This window comes from Aythya fuligula, chromosome 3 (assembly GCF_009819795.1).
Source record: "Aythya fuligula isolate bAytFul2 chromosome 3, bAytFul2.pri, whole genome shotgun sequence".
NCBI classification, from domain to species: domain Eukaryota; kingdom Metazoa; phylum Chordata; class Aves; order Anseriformes; family Anatidae; genus Aythya; species Aythya fuligula.
The window spans coordinates 118,825,058-118,843,495 of record NC_045561.1 but is presented as its reverse complement, the minus strand read 5'-3'; the positions used below and the strand labels follow the sequence as shown (position 1 = coordinate 118,843,495).

The following is an 18,438-nucleotide window of genomic DNA, read 5'->3' as shown; positions in this document are numbered from 1 at the left end:
TTGGCTTTGATCTCTGTTTGTAAATAGCTGAGGGCAAACTATGTTTTATGAATTATTTGTAACTTCCCAACATGTCAGGATCGCAGTAAGCCGGGAATCTGGACATGCTACTACAAAATCACCAGTAATATCTGGGTTTCACACGTTCTAGAATCCAATTTACCATCTTAATTTATCTTCAGAGTTAGATGGAAAAACAGTCTGGTGCCTTTAGTTTCTAATGCTTTCAACCACTTAACATTTCCTTCTAGTAGAGAAGTATCCGCAGTCAGCAGCCAACGTCCTGCTCCACGCTCAGCTCCATCCACACCTCTCCTGGGAGCTGCCAGCACCGCAATCCGTTTTGTTTTGCTTTCTAAATGGGCACGGCGCATGACTCACCAGGATTTGCACTGCTGTGGGCATTGTCTGTCTGATGCTAAGTGCAGCTGATGATCCAAAAAAAGGCAGGCACGTCAATGAAATAAGTGCTCTTCATCTGGATGGAACATCTCAGTGGATGAGTCACCTCAGCAACCTTCCTGGCCCCCTGTATTCATGGTTTTGGTTTTCTTCCAAGCTGTTAAGTCATACAGCAACTTTCCTTCCCTTCTCACTGATCACCTAATTGCTGAGGCATCCAAGACATGCTCCTTCTCTGCATTATTCCACAAGGTTTATGAGAGAAGCTATTGGTTTGATCCCACCAATCTGCCAGAAGTGCTTTGCTGCTTTCAGTACATCTGCAAAGAGTAACTGCGACACTTCCTCATGCAGAATTCCTGCTTTCCCGCACAATAAATCTTCTTAAAATTTATTTTTTTTTTTCAAAATTCCTTCCTTAGTAAACCCTCAACCTTTTACATCTGTAGACTTATCAGCGGAGGATACTTACCTTGTTCCCCAAGTCTACCAGTAAATATTTTAAACATTTTTTTCTGCTTCATCATGCACAGAATAATTAAATTTGTTTAAAAAAATAATAATAATTGCCAACAGTTACCATAAATATTTAAGGAATCTACGAAGCTTTTAAACAGTTATAATTCAGTGTCTGGTTAAATGACATCCCAGTGGATCCCCTTTTTGAAATGGTTAAGATTTACATTTTGGGGTTTCCTGTCCTTTGAACACCTACAGAATTCGCTGTCAGGGGTGGACTACTGAACTATGTACAAATCAGTTACCAGTTCCAGAATTGTTCCTGTAACACTGCTTCTACCACAACTTTCTAGGTAATAGATGTTAATAAATTCGCAACTCAAGAAGAAAGCAAGAGCTGGATAGATCAGGCGAATATTACAGAAGTCTTCTTTCTCCAGGCACAGCACTAGCTGGTATGCATGTTTTCTGCACTTACTACAGTGGTAAGTCCAAAACTGCATTCCTCAGCGGTGCTAAATTTATAATTATCAGTCATTAAATACAGTTTGCATGACCAAAATAGCATTTACCTACCAGCAAGCATACCTGGATTCTCCAGCTTCCAGAGAAAGCTCAAAAAAAAAGTTTTAAAACAAAACAAACAAAAAAACCCTACAACTTCCTCAGAGGCTGGAATGCTTGCTCTCTTTTGTAACATACAAGGTTGAAGGAAACTCTGCTCTGTGCTGTACACTCTTTAAAAAATTTAAAAAGTTAAAATGCTTTTCCTCTTACCCACTGAACCACTCTGCCCCTGGCACTCACCCTCAGTTAGAACCAAATGCACACCAAACACCCAAGGTTTGGCTATTTGTATCTGGTACATCAGTTGAGGACTGTCCCAGATCCTACATTTTTATTTAATAAGCAGTCATCTTCCCGTCCAACTGAGTTATAAATAAAAAAAAAATGTATGAACAAAACCTAACATACGCAGCAATGCCTGCATAAGTATGCACAAGCCTGTAAGTACGAGTTATTCTCAGCACTAGAAGTCAGCTACCTGCTCCCTGGGATGCAGAAGGCAGTGTCAGCACATTGCTGCTCTGCGCAGGCTCGGGCACAGCTCTGCAGCAGCTTGCTGCTGCCGGGGATTCAGCTCCATGCCCTGGGAGGTTGCAGAAATGCTGGGAAGGGACCTCCTGTGAAAGCACAGCAAGTGCTGAGCATCGGTGTTCTTACTCAGGCTTAGCCACAACTGGCCTGTGTCCTCTGGGTCACCTCGAACGAGACAAGCAGGTTTGAGGCACGCACATCAAATGCAAATGGACTGGCCACTTTCTGCTGGGAAAACTGTTATTGATGATAACACTGAAAAAACGTGTTAAATGTTCCAAAGATAGCAAAGTTACCAGTAGATGCAACTGCACATTTTAAATGTTTAAACCCACTGCATCTCTCCTGTGCATTGCCAGATTGTTTTCATTCCACTACGGGCTGCAGATCCTGTCTTTGTCCACCTGCCTGCTAAATCCTACACCCATTAAAAAATAACACTTCCGTCATAAAATCAAAAAGCTGGAAAGTATAAAATACACCACCAAAAGTTGTCTTTCTACCGTGTTCTCATTACCTATGTGCCCTTTCTTTATAAATCATGTCCACCTCTACCACAAGGGTCTAGTAAATGACTGTTACAAAGGGCTCAGGAATTTATTTCAGGCAATAAACACTGAATTTGAAACATGGTTAGCAAGATCTCTTGCTTGAAGACAAAGATTCCAAAGGTATGCTTTGGGGTTTTTGCTCTCTCCTCCTCTGCCCCCCAGCACAGGCTGGGCAACCCAAGCCCCCCCTGACCCTGCAAGTCCAGCACCATGTCCCTGCTCGGCTCGTGTCTAGGGGAATAAATAAAAACGTGCTTGAGATGTTTTATGACTTTAAGATAGTCTAAGTGGGAAATTAAATGAATCAGAAATGTAAGAGAGCAATTCTGAGAACAAAATCTTATTAACAGCTACTTACAGTATTGCTCGCCTGTAGCTTGGCAGATAAAAGGGCCTGTCTTTTGTTCTACATTCGATTAGTGCCCACTGTAATGCCTTCCCAACGGAAGTCAGATGTTATCACTATAGAAACATCTGAACCTTTGCTTGCTTTATTGATAGCTCTTCCAAAACCACTCAGTGAAGGGTGTTTATAACTAAGAAATACACCATTATTTATAGGAAGAAGACTGCTTTACTTCAACTGTCGTTGAAACTACAGCCACCAAACCTTACACCCTGCTGTAACTTGGCCATTTCAACATTTACCTGGAATTTAGGGATGTCAGATGACTACTTATATTTAGCAGCCTAAACAAGATGCAAACAGAATGAACAATGGCCAACCGAGCAACTTGATTGCCAGATCTGCTGCACATACATAACTTTAAGTGATCAGTGTTTTGGAAAGTGTTGGGAGTATTTCTTCTCCCAAAACAGGCCCCAACTAGCAGTGTGTTCATTCAGCAAAACATTTTCATTAAACAAATGGTTTCTACTGGAATTTCTGTTTATATGCTATTTGATATTTAGCATATCCAAAAATTAAAGTCATTTTAGAGTTTCAGGAAAAAGGACCTCATGAAAATACTTGTTATTAACGCTTATTCTTGGTTTCAGGGCTCCAAAGCTCTGAAAATGTACCACAGAAGTCTGAACTAGATCTTGCTGGACTGAGAACCTACAAAAAATATGTAAATATGTATGTACGTACTTATATGTATTATTGTATCAGCAAACCAGGTAATTCCTTCTGATCTGGTCAGCAGGTCACTCGAAATACTGTTGTTGAGCAAACGCATATATAGGTATGTATTAAAAAAAACAAAAGACTGGATTTATATTCTTCAGGCAATGACAGTCTACTAGCAGTTCAACTAGCAGTTCAGATAAGATGTTCCAGAAGATGTAAAGTTCTGGAACCTATGCCATTTTTAAAAAGGACAATATTTAAGTATGAATTTTCCTGTCTTCTCCTTCCAACTACTAACAAGTACTTAGCCCCCTTTTCTAAATTAAACAGTCATGTTATAATGATTCTTGCTCATGGAGATAATTACTAATTAAAATCCAACCATCATTTGAACTTCTTTTTGAATAAGTAAAAAAACTCTGGACCTTTGCAACAAAATATATATATATATTTTTAATCTAGAATTGTAATTTATTTCTTCAGATGTGATTAACAAATAGTCCTCTATCTAAATGTTATTTCTTATATTATTTTCTTAAGATTTTTTAGTTAAGAGTTTTTAATGCATATATTTACAATTATCAGGACAATGACAACAATAGACATCTCTTTTAAAGAAATACTGTGTTTAAAGATGACACTTGGGTAAAGGTCCTTCCTCAGCACAAGATTTGTGCTAATTATTTAGCCTTTCTGAGGAGGAAAGGTATTGCAACCTTTATGTATCATTAAGCTAGAAGAGAGGAAAATTTAATGAAAGTAGGACTGTGATGAAGAGAGGAAGAAAACAATGTGTTAGGACCTTGAAAAGGACTTGTATGCTTTAAACACCACTGAATACAATGACCACCATCTATAAATGAGTAACATTATTTATAACAGAAATAATGCAGTTTACTTACTTATACCCTTTGACTATTTGAAAACCTTGAAACTATTTGAAAAAAGTCCAGTTGTGCAGTTCTATTATAAGAACAACTTTAACTTCCAGAATATATTAGTACAGCAGTGGTTATGTCAGCATGACAAATAAACGTGAATTACCCAAGAGGAATGCTCCTTCATCTGATGCTGGTTGCTGTGAGGACCATTGGCATGGCCACGCCAAAAACAGTTTTGACAGAGCTGGTAGTTGTGGCACTGCTGGCATCGGTACCGGAAACCCATCATGCTCTCACACCGGCAATACGAACATTCCACGGGATGGAAGACTTGGTGGAGATGAGGAAGGAAGAAGAAAAAGAAGTAAACCTTAAGAAAATTTCAACCATCAGATTTCACTGGAACTCAGAAAAAAAGAACCAACACAACACCAAGGTTTTTAATCACTAAACCAATTTCTTATGCTAATCAGGTCATGGATTCTGAGACTAGAGGAGATTATTTTGGCACAATTAACCATAAATCTAAGTTAATGATAATATATCAGTACCATCTGGTACATTCAGTATTTATTCTACAGCTTTCTCCCTCTTTGGATATGCTTAGACCTGGAAAATTCCATGCAAGTTCAACAACATAAAAGAACATGAGTAGAAAGGGAAAGCAAAAAAGTCATATTCACAAAGGTTTATTTCTGTCTAAGGGATCACTTTGCCCTCGAGTCAGCTGAGAGCATTTCCCACACAAAAGGCAAATTCAGGCCACCACAAGCTTCTGCTCTGAATCCCCTCTCACTGAGGAAATTCCCTTGCTCTTCTCTGGCTGTGAGCTCCACCTCCTGTACCACCATAGCCTAAGCTGAAGAAAATCTCCAACAAACCTCTAAATCGTAACACCTCAAGAACACAAAAGTTAAATTAGGTATGAAATACAGAGTCACCAACACTATCAGACTGAACAAAAAAAGAGAAGAGATGGCTTTTTCCTCCCTGCCCCCTTTTTTTTAATCCACAAACAAATGATCACAGGCTTCCTCCATTTACTAGAGAAGTCTTAAGTCAGAATAAACAAAAGAGGAATATAAGAATGACGTAAGGGAGATAACTTAATATGTCAAGCACAACTTCAAAGCTGAGGCACAGAAAACAGAATGGCAGAATGAAGGTGAATCACAGAAGCAAGTAGTTCAGCATCGCCATGGGGCAAGAGCCTAAGTAGTTACAGGTGGGTAGAAATAACTGCTATGGAGATGATGACAGAAAAAAAGAGCAGGCTGCTAGCCAGTCAGCTGAAATTCTTGGATGAGTCTCTTGAAAACTACTTCAAGATGTAAGAGGGATAACTGAGAAGAGCCTGAAAGTTTGATCTACGATAACAGCTACGACTAGCTGATCCAGCTGAGACTTGGTGCGATACTGCACAGGGCAATCAAGTTAATGGACAGAGGTACAGCTCCTGCAGAAACCACAGAATCAGAGAATGGTTTGCGTTGGGAGGGAGCTTTAAAAATCGTTTGCTTCCAGTCCCCTGCCATGAGCAGGGACTGCTTCTGCTACATCAGGAAAGTCTGGGCATCAAGAGTGGATGTGTGTGCCCTAATTGCTGAAAACCCTTGGGTAACAATTAAAGGAAAGACAACTTCAGCATTAACTTGGTCAGCAATGGCACAAGCCAACACGATCAGGTGGATGATGCTTTATTGTAGCACACAGAAACACTGTGAAAAGAAAACGATGGGATCATGATAGCCGATTTCAATGATACAAATGTCCCTTGGGAATGGAAGTTCAGGTAGAAGAATTGATGACCATGTTTTTAATCCAAAGGTAGAGCTGTAGATTTATTTCAAACAGTAGAAACAGAGCAATTTCCTGAATTTTAGCAAGTGGAGAAGAGAGACCATGACTTCAGCGCAATAGGTTTCAGTAAATTCATATGAGAATTAGTAGGCACACTACAAGATGAAGAAATTCAATGGGAAAAGTGAGTTAGACTTGTCAGTTCCTGAAAGAAATTATGCTAAAGAAACAAGCATAAATTATCTTTGGACACAGGAAAGAGTAGACTGTAATAAAAGAACAACTTCACTAAAATATGATCTCCTCAATAACCTAACATTCAAAAGGAAGCCTACAGAAGTGGTAACAGGGACAAATTATTAACGAGGGTTAAAAGAATAATACAAATATTCAGAGACAAAACCAGGAAAAAAAAGAATGAGGAAAAATCTAACAAAGGGATTTTAAATGGACATAACAAGAATTGCAATTATCATCCTTAAAAGGAACTGAAATTATACATATGTAACTGCTGACCTCTCATGTTATCTTAACTTGTAGAATACATACTGGAACAAACACTACAGCAAATTACCGGAAGCACCTGAAGAACAACAGAGAAATGAGCCATGAACAACACTTGCCACATCAACTTAGTGTCCTTCTATGACAGAGTAATTGACCTTGAAAATAGGAAACAAGCACCAAACGTCATCAATTTCTTATTTTGTTTGAATAATTTACTTACAACATTGGTCTCCCTATTTGCATAACAGAAGGAAATAGATGAAAGGACTTTAACTGGGATGTGAATTTCACTGGAAAAGACCAGAGAGCAGTTAATTGCCAAAATGGTAAGATCTAATGAGCAGGATTCTAAAGGGCTTTATTCCAGGTCAAGTACTGGTCAATTTTCATAAACATACTGAATGATTGTCAGAAGTGCTCAATTTGGGCCATCACATTTCAATGAAGATGTGGGTTAACTAGATGTACAAGAGAAGGCAATAAAATGGCCTGAACAAGATCTAGGAGACAGCTCAGCTAGGAGCAGGCTGTGAGGTACAAGCATGCAAGAGGTACTTACAAAATAGCAATACATTCTCCAGAGCCAGTGGCCAAAACCCAGGTAGTTAAGGGTTTAAACTGCAATCAGAAAAAAATCATGCGAGAATATCAGGAAAAACTTTCTCACCCTAAGACTCTTCAACACTGATCTCAAACTAGCTTCTGGTCCACACAGGTGGTGAAACTTTGAAGATTTTAAGAAGCAAAAAGGTAAATCTTTCTAGAATGTTTGCATACTTTGGAAAGGGAGATGGATAATGTTACTGGTTCCCAAAGCTGTTTCTGTACTCACTCTGTGCCTGTGCCCCAAACCCCTCTGCCTGTGGCAGGGCTTCTGCCTCTTGCGAGGCGAGAGCTGCCTGAACGAAGGCTGATACGATGCCACAAGCTGACTGCAGCAAGTTCTGCCACCTCTCTGTGCCACTTCATCTCATCTTCCTATTCAAAAAGGCTTGCCTTACCTTCTCTGACACCACGCATGTAGAAGAACTTGCTATTGATGAAGAAGGGACAGAAGTACTACGGAGTCCCGAACCAAAGAATCAAAAACCTGAAACCAGTGTGCCTAAGGAAAGCAGTAACAGCAATCTGGTGAAGTAAACACGAGGCAAAGTAACAGCAATGACAGCAATTATGTGTACTGTGAGAAGCAAGCCCCCAAAAACCATGAGTAAAGAGAAAATTGGAACATCAGATTATTGGATCATGGACAAGGTGCCTGGCCACAGGGATAGAAAGTAAAGAAGTGCACTTTCTGTGTTTATTTTTTTTCCTCCTGAAAGTGCCATGCTGTAGCCATGGACAGGAACTAAATAAATGAGGTGGAACTGGATGCTTCTTCCCAGCTGTCCTCCTGCTGCCCTCCCTTCCTAGGCTACTGCCAGATGGCATGGCATGACCAGATGTGGATGCTGCTCTCCTTTCCTATCTTTTGTTCATTTCTGAACGCCAATAAAACATGATGTTGCAAACATTATTCCCCTTCTCTCCTGTTCAGATCGCTTCCCATGCTTCCATCCACATAAATCCACCTGCACTGAGGTCGACTGCAAGACCTCACGTCCAAACCCATTTTTCCTCTCTCCTTCCTGCCTCTGAAATGCTTGTTTTCATCATAACTGCTTGTGCTTTCTTTTCTCTGTCTCAGTGAACATTTTTGCTGTTGACACCTTCTCTTATGAAGGTGTGCCTCTACTCCAAGCTCCCTGCCACATATGGGAGTGGGAGTTGTAAGCTTCTTTCCACTCTTTGCTGCTTCCAAGACTTCAGTCATTCCCTTTCCTGGTTGCCAGTACTCCAGATTCAAACTTCCTACCGGGTCTTTCTTGACAGAGACAACCTGCTCCTTCCCCCCTCCTCCAGCAGACCAGTTCCCCATGGAAAGGGCAGGAAGGACGGGGGAGGCCAGGAGCTTGAGGCAGGACCATGAGACCCAGTTCTTCTCTGTGGCTTTTCCTCCCTTTCCTGATGCCCGATCATGTCTGTGTTCTGCAAGTTTTTGGTTTCCCTCATTTTTCTTAGCTGGTACGGTCGGTGGCTGGCCTCTGCCTGTAGGACACGTCCTGGGACCTCCCGTGCCCCCTGACCCACCCCAGTAGCACCAGCTCTGCTCAGGCTCCTCCACTGCCCCGAAAGAAAGCTCGGCACCAAACTCACCCACCACAGCTGGGTCCTCTTCTCCTTCCAACTCTGCCAGCCTCCAAAATTCTTCTCCTGTAAGCAATCTCTAACTCTCAGCTGCAGCCTATTTTTGCCATCAATATTCAGTCCTGCAATCATCAATCCTCAAGTCGGTATTCAAATCTCTTTTCATTCCCAGTTCTTCTCTGATCAGGACATATTAAATTCTTCCAAATTTAATATGGAAGAACCCGATGTGACCTGTCTTCTCCTCCTCTTCTTCCCTCCTGTATCTCAGATATTTCTCATTTGCTCTCTTCTACAGATCTCTAATTTATTTGAGATTCTTCTTGTGCTATCTTGTGAGTTACCCGACACTCTTTGGAGACGTGCCTTTTTTTTTTTCCTTTTTTCCTTCCTTCTCTTTCTGTGGTCTGTTCCCCTGACACTCCAACATCAAAATACATGCAATATTTAGGTTTCCAGATTCTAAGGACACAAAAATTTGTCCCTATTTCCTTCTCTAACTCCAGGTTCCTTTCATCACTAAGCTTGCTGCATGCACTCGCTGTGATGTCCTCCCCCTGCCTCTCTCATTTCCACAAAGGCCACTCCAGGCAAAATCCCTCTTACTACTTCCCACCCAAAATGGGAGCTGCTACTCCACCACCAATCTTTGAGCTACAAACCCCAAATCCTTGTCTAGAAATCTCTGTGTATTCACTCCCACCTCTGTGTATTCATCTTTCTTCTTCTGTTTTCATTGCTTACCCCAAAACCAGTCTTTGCTCTTTCTGAACAGTGCCTTTCTCATAGAGACATACAATAAGGGCTTCCAAAATACAATAGTCATGTACTTGTTAGATTACTAAAATGAAATAACAAAGAAGTTTCAGAGAGAAAAAGGGGATCCATATTTTGGATATGTTATTTCAAATCACCATAATTTTAAAGACACATGAAACAAGTCCGATAGATGCAGGACTGAAGACTGGTCTGGAACTGGGAAGCACAGCAAAGTTGTCTGTGTACATGAGGGTATTTCCACAGCAAGAAGGGTATCAGGAACAAAATGTAGATAGAAATAAGGAGGAGAAAAGAACAGAGCCTTTATTAAACTGCGTAGGAGTAATTTCCAAAGACCAGCAGTTAAAGGAAAATGAAAATACGACAATTGTAAAATACGAGAAAAAAATCAAAGAGGAGATAATAAAAGTAGAAAGCTAAAGCAGGATGCAGATGAAATAATTCAATATTTTTATATTAAAATGTTTCAGAGAAGACCTGGAAAAACGCGTTGTTCAAAAACTCTGGCTAAAACAGAATTAATGTTGAAGGAGAAATGCTTTGAAGAACTTGCCATGACTATAAATACGAACTTTTATTTAAACATCTGTCTTTATACTACTCTTTTTCATGTGGTACTAATAGCTACATCTGTAAACAAGACATACTGCTACAAGATTTTGCCTTGTCCTAGTGGACACAGGCCAGGAATATTGATGTGTGCATCCAAACTTCTAATAGCTATTGCTCCCATGTAAAGCACTTACCAACGACACTGTTAGCCACGTGATAAAAATGCACCTACTGAATTGAGCCATATATACCCCAAAAGGCCCATGACTCCAAACTCTGCACTCCTGATAAAGCTGTATGTAGTATCAGCACGAAAATCGTGTCTAATATGTAATGTAGAAGCCAAGCTCCAAGTTCCAACTCTGAGTTTTATATTTTTCCATGGAAATGATTAAGATGAGTGGGAAGAGAAGTCTTCCAGCAGATTAACATCCTGGTCTACCTCAATGGAGAGAGGCCTGCTCAGGGGGCAGTTTAGAGCAGGAATCCTTACCTTGCTCTTGATTGAACAAGGAACCTGACCTCCTTGGTCTAAATCAAGGATTGTGAATACACCCAAACTCCTTGGCCCTGCACTCTGCTGCTGTGGCTCAATTTTCCTGTGCAATGACAAATTCCCACGATACAGTAGGTGCATAAACAACATCAAGATCAAATGCAAAGCACCTGCCAAGACACTTTCTGACAAGTAACCACGTATGCACAAACATATCCTCCATGGAATGGATGCAAGAGGGGGAAAAGCGTGTAAAGAGAGGACAAGGCACTGTAAGGTTTTGGGAGGACGGGGAGGCTGTTTGGTTGTGTGGGGTTTTTTTTTGGTTTGTTTGTTCTCCTCCCCTCCTAAGCCTTATAAAACTAGCAAAATTAGCTGGGAAATTCTAGTCTGAATGTGAGTTATAAGAGGAATCATAAAAAAAATCTCAAGCTTTGCCAAGTCTTTAAATAAAACCTAATCTCTGGGCCTAAACACATCCTGCTCCACTCACTGCTGCAGAGCCCCGCTTTTCATCCTGGGACCTACAGACCCTGCAGATCGAAGAGGCTCCTTGCCTGGGCTCAGCAGCTCACGATGAACAGCAGCAGTTTAGCACGTGCCATGCAGCAGCCTAGGTCAGAGAACATTTTGAAGCAATCTACATCCCACGGGAAAGACTAGGGACCAGCAAAAGACAAGAGACTGAAAAGCATTACGGAATTTTTATCCAGGAAAGAAATGATGGGCTTTCAAATCCCAGCCTGCTCCCAGCGGGACACAATCCAGGCGTGCAGTGAGATGTGAGCCCTGACCAGGGCACGGGCACACGCGGCAGGAGGAGCACACGGGCCAGGCGAAGCTGTACAAAGGCTGCTGAGCACCTTCCTCTGCTCTGCAGAAATGCTACACAGAACGACTGACTTACACTACCGAGCTACCACAGGCATGAGTTAACTCATCAGGGCAGCATGGATTGAAGCATCCTTGCAGGAGCTCCTTCTGGAAGCGTGCTCCCCACGTTCCTCACTAGTACGTGCAGCAACGCTGCGCCTCTCCAAGGAGGATTGGTCTTAATTATAACGAAGCCGATGGCAGCTTGCAGCTTCCTTTTCCTTTCTTTAAAGCAGCCATCTGGAGAACTGAAATAGTTCACAACGGGTCTTTAAGGAACAGGGTTCACAGTCAGCATAGTTCCTCAATGACAGCTTACAGCTCGGGCAGTGCAGGAAATCACCTGTCACTGCTGCAGGAGATAGCAGTGCTGTGTTTCCCTTCCTAAGCCTCTTGCTCACCTGCTGACAAACCCGTGGCAATGCAGGCCTCTGCAAAAACGTCCAGATCCTCTGAAGAACAAACTGAAAACATTTGGGCTCCCAAGTAATCAGAAAAACATTGTCACGTAATTACAATAAGGAAATAAGGGAGGGGAGGTTCTCTGCGGGTGACAAGACAACAGAGCAGCAAATGAGACTAAAATGGAAGCATGAAATCCTCATTGGAATTCCTTTACTACTGCTAGGATGTTTCTGAGGGGTTGAGTGGGACATCTGTAAACTTATATTACTTTTCTTAAATTCACAGCAGGCTGGGGAAGCATAGAAAGAAAACAAAAATGAAAGGTGCAAAAGATTGAGGCAGTTCTGCTGCAGGAAAGGAGTCACAGAACCATGGAAGCTTCTGCTGTGCTTGACCAAAGGCAGAGGAATGGAAAGGCAGCACACAGGGACACTGGCCTCCCATCTGGAAGTGTGGAGGGAAAGAAAGGGAGAGGAGCCACACATCAGACACAACACCAGGAGGTGGCAGAGCTCTGCAAGAACCAAGTGGGACCTCGGTCACCCTGCGCTCACCCTCCTCAAGGAAAATAATACCGTTACAGGGAAGTTTCGGGATGATTCGTATACTTCAACATCGCTGTCAAAATATGACCATATCTGGCATATTTTCCTAGGAAATCACCTTGCTCCCTTCAGAAGATGTGAAAAAAAGGGAAAAAAATGGCACAATCACTGCAATATTTATGGATTTTCTAGCTTTTTTTTTTGTTTGTTTCTCTTCCTAAAAGGAAGCTAAAAATTGATTCCACTGCTAGACTCTATCTTTCCTTGTGCAAAATGTAGGACTAAACGATCTACCCAAGGTAAGGCTGCTTAGCGACTGCTAAACACAAACTGTGTCAAGCACAAGGAAGGGCAGCAATTCTCAATCCCATTCAGAAATTATTTTGAGCTTCTGGGAAGGCCAAACTTTTATCTGTCAGAGAAGGCAGCCAGAACTTGAGTTATAATACCTGACTGAATAACAACCTGATGAAGTAAAAAAATAAAAAATGAAAAAAGTTATGGAACATTCTCAAATTTGGAAGTCCTAAACAGGAACTGTGTTCTCCGCGCGCACACGTACATTTGTTTTTCTGAACTGCTGTACTTCAGGTAAGATCCAATCCTCACCCTGGAGAGCCTATGAGATAGCAAAGTATTTCTACAAATGTTAATATACGCTTAAGATACCACAAACGGCAAATTTAAAAGCTGAATATTCTTTTCAGTATTTTCCTCTTTAGGAATGGAAGAGGAAAAAGAACATAGCCTGAAGACTTCTTCCACTCGCATTTACAAAGGATTCTTTTTCTACAAGAGCAAAACTAAACGGATTAGAAGGCCTGCACAAAAGCATGCTGTTATTATGATGCATTAGCATGCAAATTGAGATGATGGCTCTCCAAAATAATGCGCTGGCCTATTTATTTAGAACAGTTTCAAAGCAGTCAAAGGAATTTGTCTGATGCATTGAGAGAGAAGTTTTTTTCCCCTTACCTGTAGATGTTATTTCTCCAGTAAAACAAGCTCACCTCACAGCTTAATTGCCTTTTACTTATAGCAGAGCTGAAGAGACCACGAAGGAAATTGCAGGATATTTTCTTAGGGCTGTCAACTGAGGTGTTCAGGTGCTTCTGAAGGAACTCGGCAGTGATTGCCACGGTAATTAATGAGAATGTTTACAAACTGTGAAGGAGACAGACGTCGGGCTAGGAAGCAGCAGCACTGACAAGGTGTAATCGTGAGAAAACTAACTTGTAGTGGAAATCAACAATTCTAGAACAAGACTACTGATCAGGTCATCTGAGGAAACACGTTCAAGGCTGCAGTAGTAAAGAGATGAATTTAAAGGATGGATGTTTAAGTGTGAGTCCATTTTATCAGAGACACATCACTTAAGGATCGGAGATGGAAGATGAGAAGGCTACTACCTAAACGAAGGACTTCAGGGAAGTATTTAACAGGATTTTCTTTGTAATCATACCTAGAATCACAAAATTACCAAATAGCTGGGGCCGGAAGGCACCTGTGGAAATCTGCTCAAAGCAGGGTCAGCTGGAGCAGGCTTCTCAGGCCACTGTCCATGGGTCTCCATGGATGGAGTCTCCACAGCCTGGGCAACCTGATGCGGTATTTTAACACACTTCTGTCAAATTTTTTTATTTTTACTTATTTTTAAGTTTAAACAGAATTTCCTGTATTTCAGTTCATGCTCATTGCCTCCTGTCCTGCCACTGGATACCACTGAGAAGAGCACAGCTGTTGTTACTGTTCCTCACCAGTTCTTTACACACGCTGATAAGATCCCTCTGAGCTTTCTCAGAGGACAGGACCAGGAGGTGTCAGAGAACAGAGGAATACAGACACTAATCTCCAAGGATGACACCGTTCTTCCCAGTTATTCCTTCCAGGTACTTTCAAGAAAAAAGATCGGACTACTGGATTATCTCCAGATCTTTCCACCATTTCACCTGTGTCCAGACACTGCAGTTGGACTAGATGATCTTTGAAGGTCCCTTCCAAGTGAACTATTCTATTGTTTTTAAACATTTTATCCTTTCTTAAGCTCAGTGCAATTCTACCCTGACCTGTTTTCATATCAACTTGTTTAATGCCTGTTTCCTTACCATATTTATTCCACTCTGTGTGCTTCACTTGAAGTACGAGTTTGTAAGGATAAGAGGATAAAGGAAAAAAAGCAAACAGTGGCTGCTGCCCTTCTGTTAATGCAGTACCACAGACCACCTAAAATTTTATCGAAATAAACCATTTCAACTCTTCCAAAAGTTTTCTCGTAAGATCTATTTCCATGAAATTACTCCCCTCAAAATCTTTTAAAGATCGCCCTTTTTTTTTTTTTTTAAAATTAGGCCCACAATTGTCAGAAAATGTCTGTAAATATACAGAGCAACTGGGAAATTCAACTTCTCTTCTGACATAATAAATAAATAAAAAGCCCATGGAGCATCACAGCTCTGTTCTTATTCAGTGCTGTACAAATGTAGAATAAAACCACAACCAGATATGCTTTGCAAGCGGATCAAGAAAAGACAAGAAAACAAACGCCAAAAGAGAGAGTATCAAAATCAGAGCAATACTGAACCACATCACAGAAATAAATGTCAAGAAACAGAGAACTGAATATAAATCCTGAAGATTTGGCCAGAGAAAGACTACCCAAGTTTTAAAGCTGTGCTTGTTAACAGCTGGGCAAAACCAAGAGTGTGTTTATCTACCTGTGTCTTAAAAGGAGGAAATCTGCACACCTGGAGATGCCTATAAAAGAATACTGCTAAAGAAGAGGTAACAACTAGTAGGACAGAGCTGTTAAGGGATGACAACATGATTTTGCTGTGGGGAAGGAAACAAAAGACGTTTAGTTTATGGGTGAAAAAAAATGTGTTTTCCTAGAATTCACATATCAAACACCATATGCTCTGTACAAACATACAATAAATGCAGTGTATTACCTTTCTGGTCACTAAAAAAAAAAAAAAAAAAAAAAAAAGGATTTGATAGCTTGCACAGGAGAACAAACTTCGGCAGGGAGCTTTTTAGCTTCCATGAGCTCCACAGAGCCCTCCTAAACCACCCCTCTTTCACACTGTTGATTTCAGTTTTCCATACCTTACCGTTCCTTAAATGCATTCCATAGGCAATAAAACCATGATTTTTTAGCTAAGAAAAGGTCTGTAACTGAGCAGAACTGAACATTCACCTCCCATAGTAAAAAACAAAACAAAAAAAAAACAAAAACTGAAGTGACTCATGTCCTCAAATGCTACTCAAGACAGACATTTGAATGGGTACCAAAATCTTTGGAAGTTAGCACTTGAAAGCATCTGTTGAAGCGTAGCCCAAGTGAAGGTATTTTGTTTTGCTTTTTAAGTTTCAGAATAGATGCGAGCATTGAGAGAATATTGTTTTTCTATTTCTTTTTTTCATCTTTTACTACTTATGATGCTAGAACCCTACCTTAAACAATACCAATAACCAATCTTGTTCTGTATTGCTATTGATTTCATAAATAATCAGTCTTCCTCCTGGAAGCGTGAAACTCTTGTCACTCCAAGAAAAGTCTGAGCCTAAATGCTCTGGGACTAGGACAATTACAGTGGGAACGATGAAAGCTTTAGGTGCTTCTCACTGCGGAAGGCCAGCATATTTACACACTTTGAACAGAACCTCTGCTCTGACCAGATGTTTGGAACAAAACGTTCTATTTACCATTTTCAACATGGGCAAGTCTGTGCATGAGAGGCAGCCACACAAGGCACTGAGGAGGCGGATCAGCCATCAATGTGTCTAAAAACATGTTTAGCATGATCTTTTTCTGCAAAGAAAAAAGAAAGACAACTTAAGAAAAAATTCAATTTCAATTAAAAATTACAATACCAAAAGCTCTTTCAGCCTTAAAATCTCTCTACTGTTCAGCTTCTGTATCCCAGTAATCTATCCTACACTATAAAGATAAAAACACAACTTTTTTCTCAGTGAGTTTCAATCTACATTAGGCAAACGGTAACACCACAAAGAAAGTATTGGTACAGACACAATATAATCACACAAAAATAAAAGATAAGCAGACAAACAGAGAATTCCAAGAAACGGAGGACCAGCCAGTCGGGATTAGTTCCAGAAGTGCAGTTAAAGAATCCTCTTTTGAAGAGAGATACAATAAATGTGAGAGGAGGCTATTTAACAATGTAGAAAATGGCACTTCAAACATACAGGCAGCACTGAAAAAAGCAGACACTTAAAAAAAAAAAAAGAAGCAACTACAACTAATATTCACACATTATCCACATAGTAAATGATTTTTTTTTAAAAAGACAAAATACGAAAAAGAGGCAAGGGGAGAATTGGGCTAAGATTTAAAAAATATAACTGAAAATAAAATTAAATCATATGGAGAGGAAAATCACGTGTTTTAAGAGTAGTATTTTCTAAACTCAAGTGAGCAAGAGCAAATTTCTGCTGCAAATATAAACAGATGGAGATAACTTGTAAAAAAAAAAAACAGCTAAGAATATTATGGATACAAAGAAAGACTGCATTGGCTTTCACAAGCAGGAAGGCAGAGGATTAAGAATTTCTCATAGGCAGCAGACCAGCTGGTCAGATCACGCTTTCTTCTCACCTTAGCATATGGCAGTGCTACTTCAAAAAGGATCCGTACCAGGGAGGGTAAAGCAGAGCTGGAGGAAAAGCCAGGTTGGTTTTCCAGGAGCTCTGAAACTAACTGCAGCTATCACTTGCAGCTCTCATGCCAAAAATTACAGGGGTAAAGAGGCAATTTATATTTAAGGAGAAAAGTTATATTTAATATATATGTATTTACATATATTTTATTTTGGTAAAGATAAGTTTTATATTTAAGTGTCAATATTTTTGTGATTAGTGGCAAATACACAGATCTTCTGTCCCTGAAGCTAACTCCTTTGGGAGGTGAAGAAACCCAACATCTTTCAATAAATGCACATCTCAGCAAGATCAGGATGTGCTCTACGTGTGCTGAAAGCCTTCTGGTGGGAGAGCCACAGTGTTTAACTGGAACTAACTGCAGTGTGAGGGTCAGATCATGAAGTTCTGCTCACGCAACGAGGAGCCACTGCTGATGTTACGTGGTCTGGGACTGATGTGAGATGGCACGTTTCCAGTCCTAACACACTCACCTGGCTGCTTATTTACATAGATGCTGTACAACATTGCAATACTCCTCCAAGGCTCCTGATTCTGCTTTCACCTCTCGTGTTTCATGTATGACAGCATATGAAACATTTTCTGGCTGCAACCTTTTGCCAGAGCTCTCAAAAGGAATGCTGCAGCACCTGGCCCTACCAACACGGGCTGTGATCCCTTTGGGTTTGACACACTGCTTACAGCAAGAGATGGAGAATGCAGGCAGAAGTTCTGGATCATCACATCCGAACTAAATCAAAGTTGAAAGACACGTTTGAGATTTACTGCACTGGCAGGAGAATGGCAGAGAATGTCTTTCCTAACATCTAGTCTGAACCTCCCTGGGCACAGCTTTGAGCCATTCCCACGTGTACCGTCACTAAATATCACAGAGAAATCAGGTTATTTACCAGAAATCACAGTTCAAGACACACGTTACGCATCTGTCCACTCACACCACGTGCTAGCACTTCTGTCCCAAGAGGACTTTGTTTTAACACGACCTGCAGGGACCACACTGCTATGTGGCATTTGCAGGCTACATAAATGCCACGGTTGCCCCCTTGTCAACAAGAGAATTCATTGTGGCTACAAGGGTTATGAGGAGGAGGAAAGACCAGGCAGGATAGGAATGCTCACGCATAGTACTATAATTTCAAAAGAATGCTAC

The 18,438-nt window shown here is 40.8% G+C and overlaps 1 protein-coding gene across 11 annotated transcripts in view; it reads right to left on the bottom strand.

The window, feature by feature from the left end:
- DTNB (dystrobrevin beta) overlaps positions 1 to 18,438 on the bottom strand; it is a 192,809-nt gene that overhangs the window by 135,924 nt on the left and 38,447 nt on the right. For 10 of the 11 annotated variants that reach the window (XM_032184144.1, XM_032184147.1, XM_032184148.1 and 7 more), the window contains 2 exons: positions 16,314 to 16,419; positions 4,627 to 4,793 (listed from right to left, as the gene is read on the bottom strand). In XM_032184144.1, coding sequence (XP_032040035.1) covers positions 4,627 to 4,793; positions 16,314 to 16,419 — 273 coding nt within the window. The remainder of the gene's footprint in view (positions 1 to 4,626; positions 4,794 to 16,313; positions 16,420 to 18,438) is intronic. The other variant, XM_032184150.1, reaches the window with a different exon arrangement.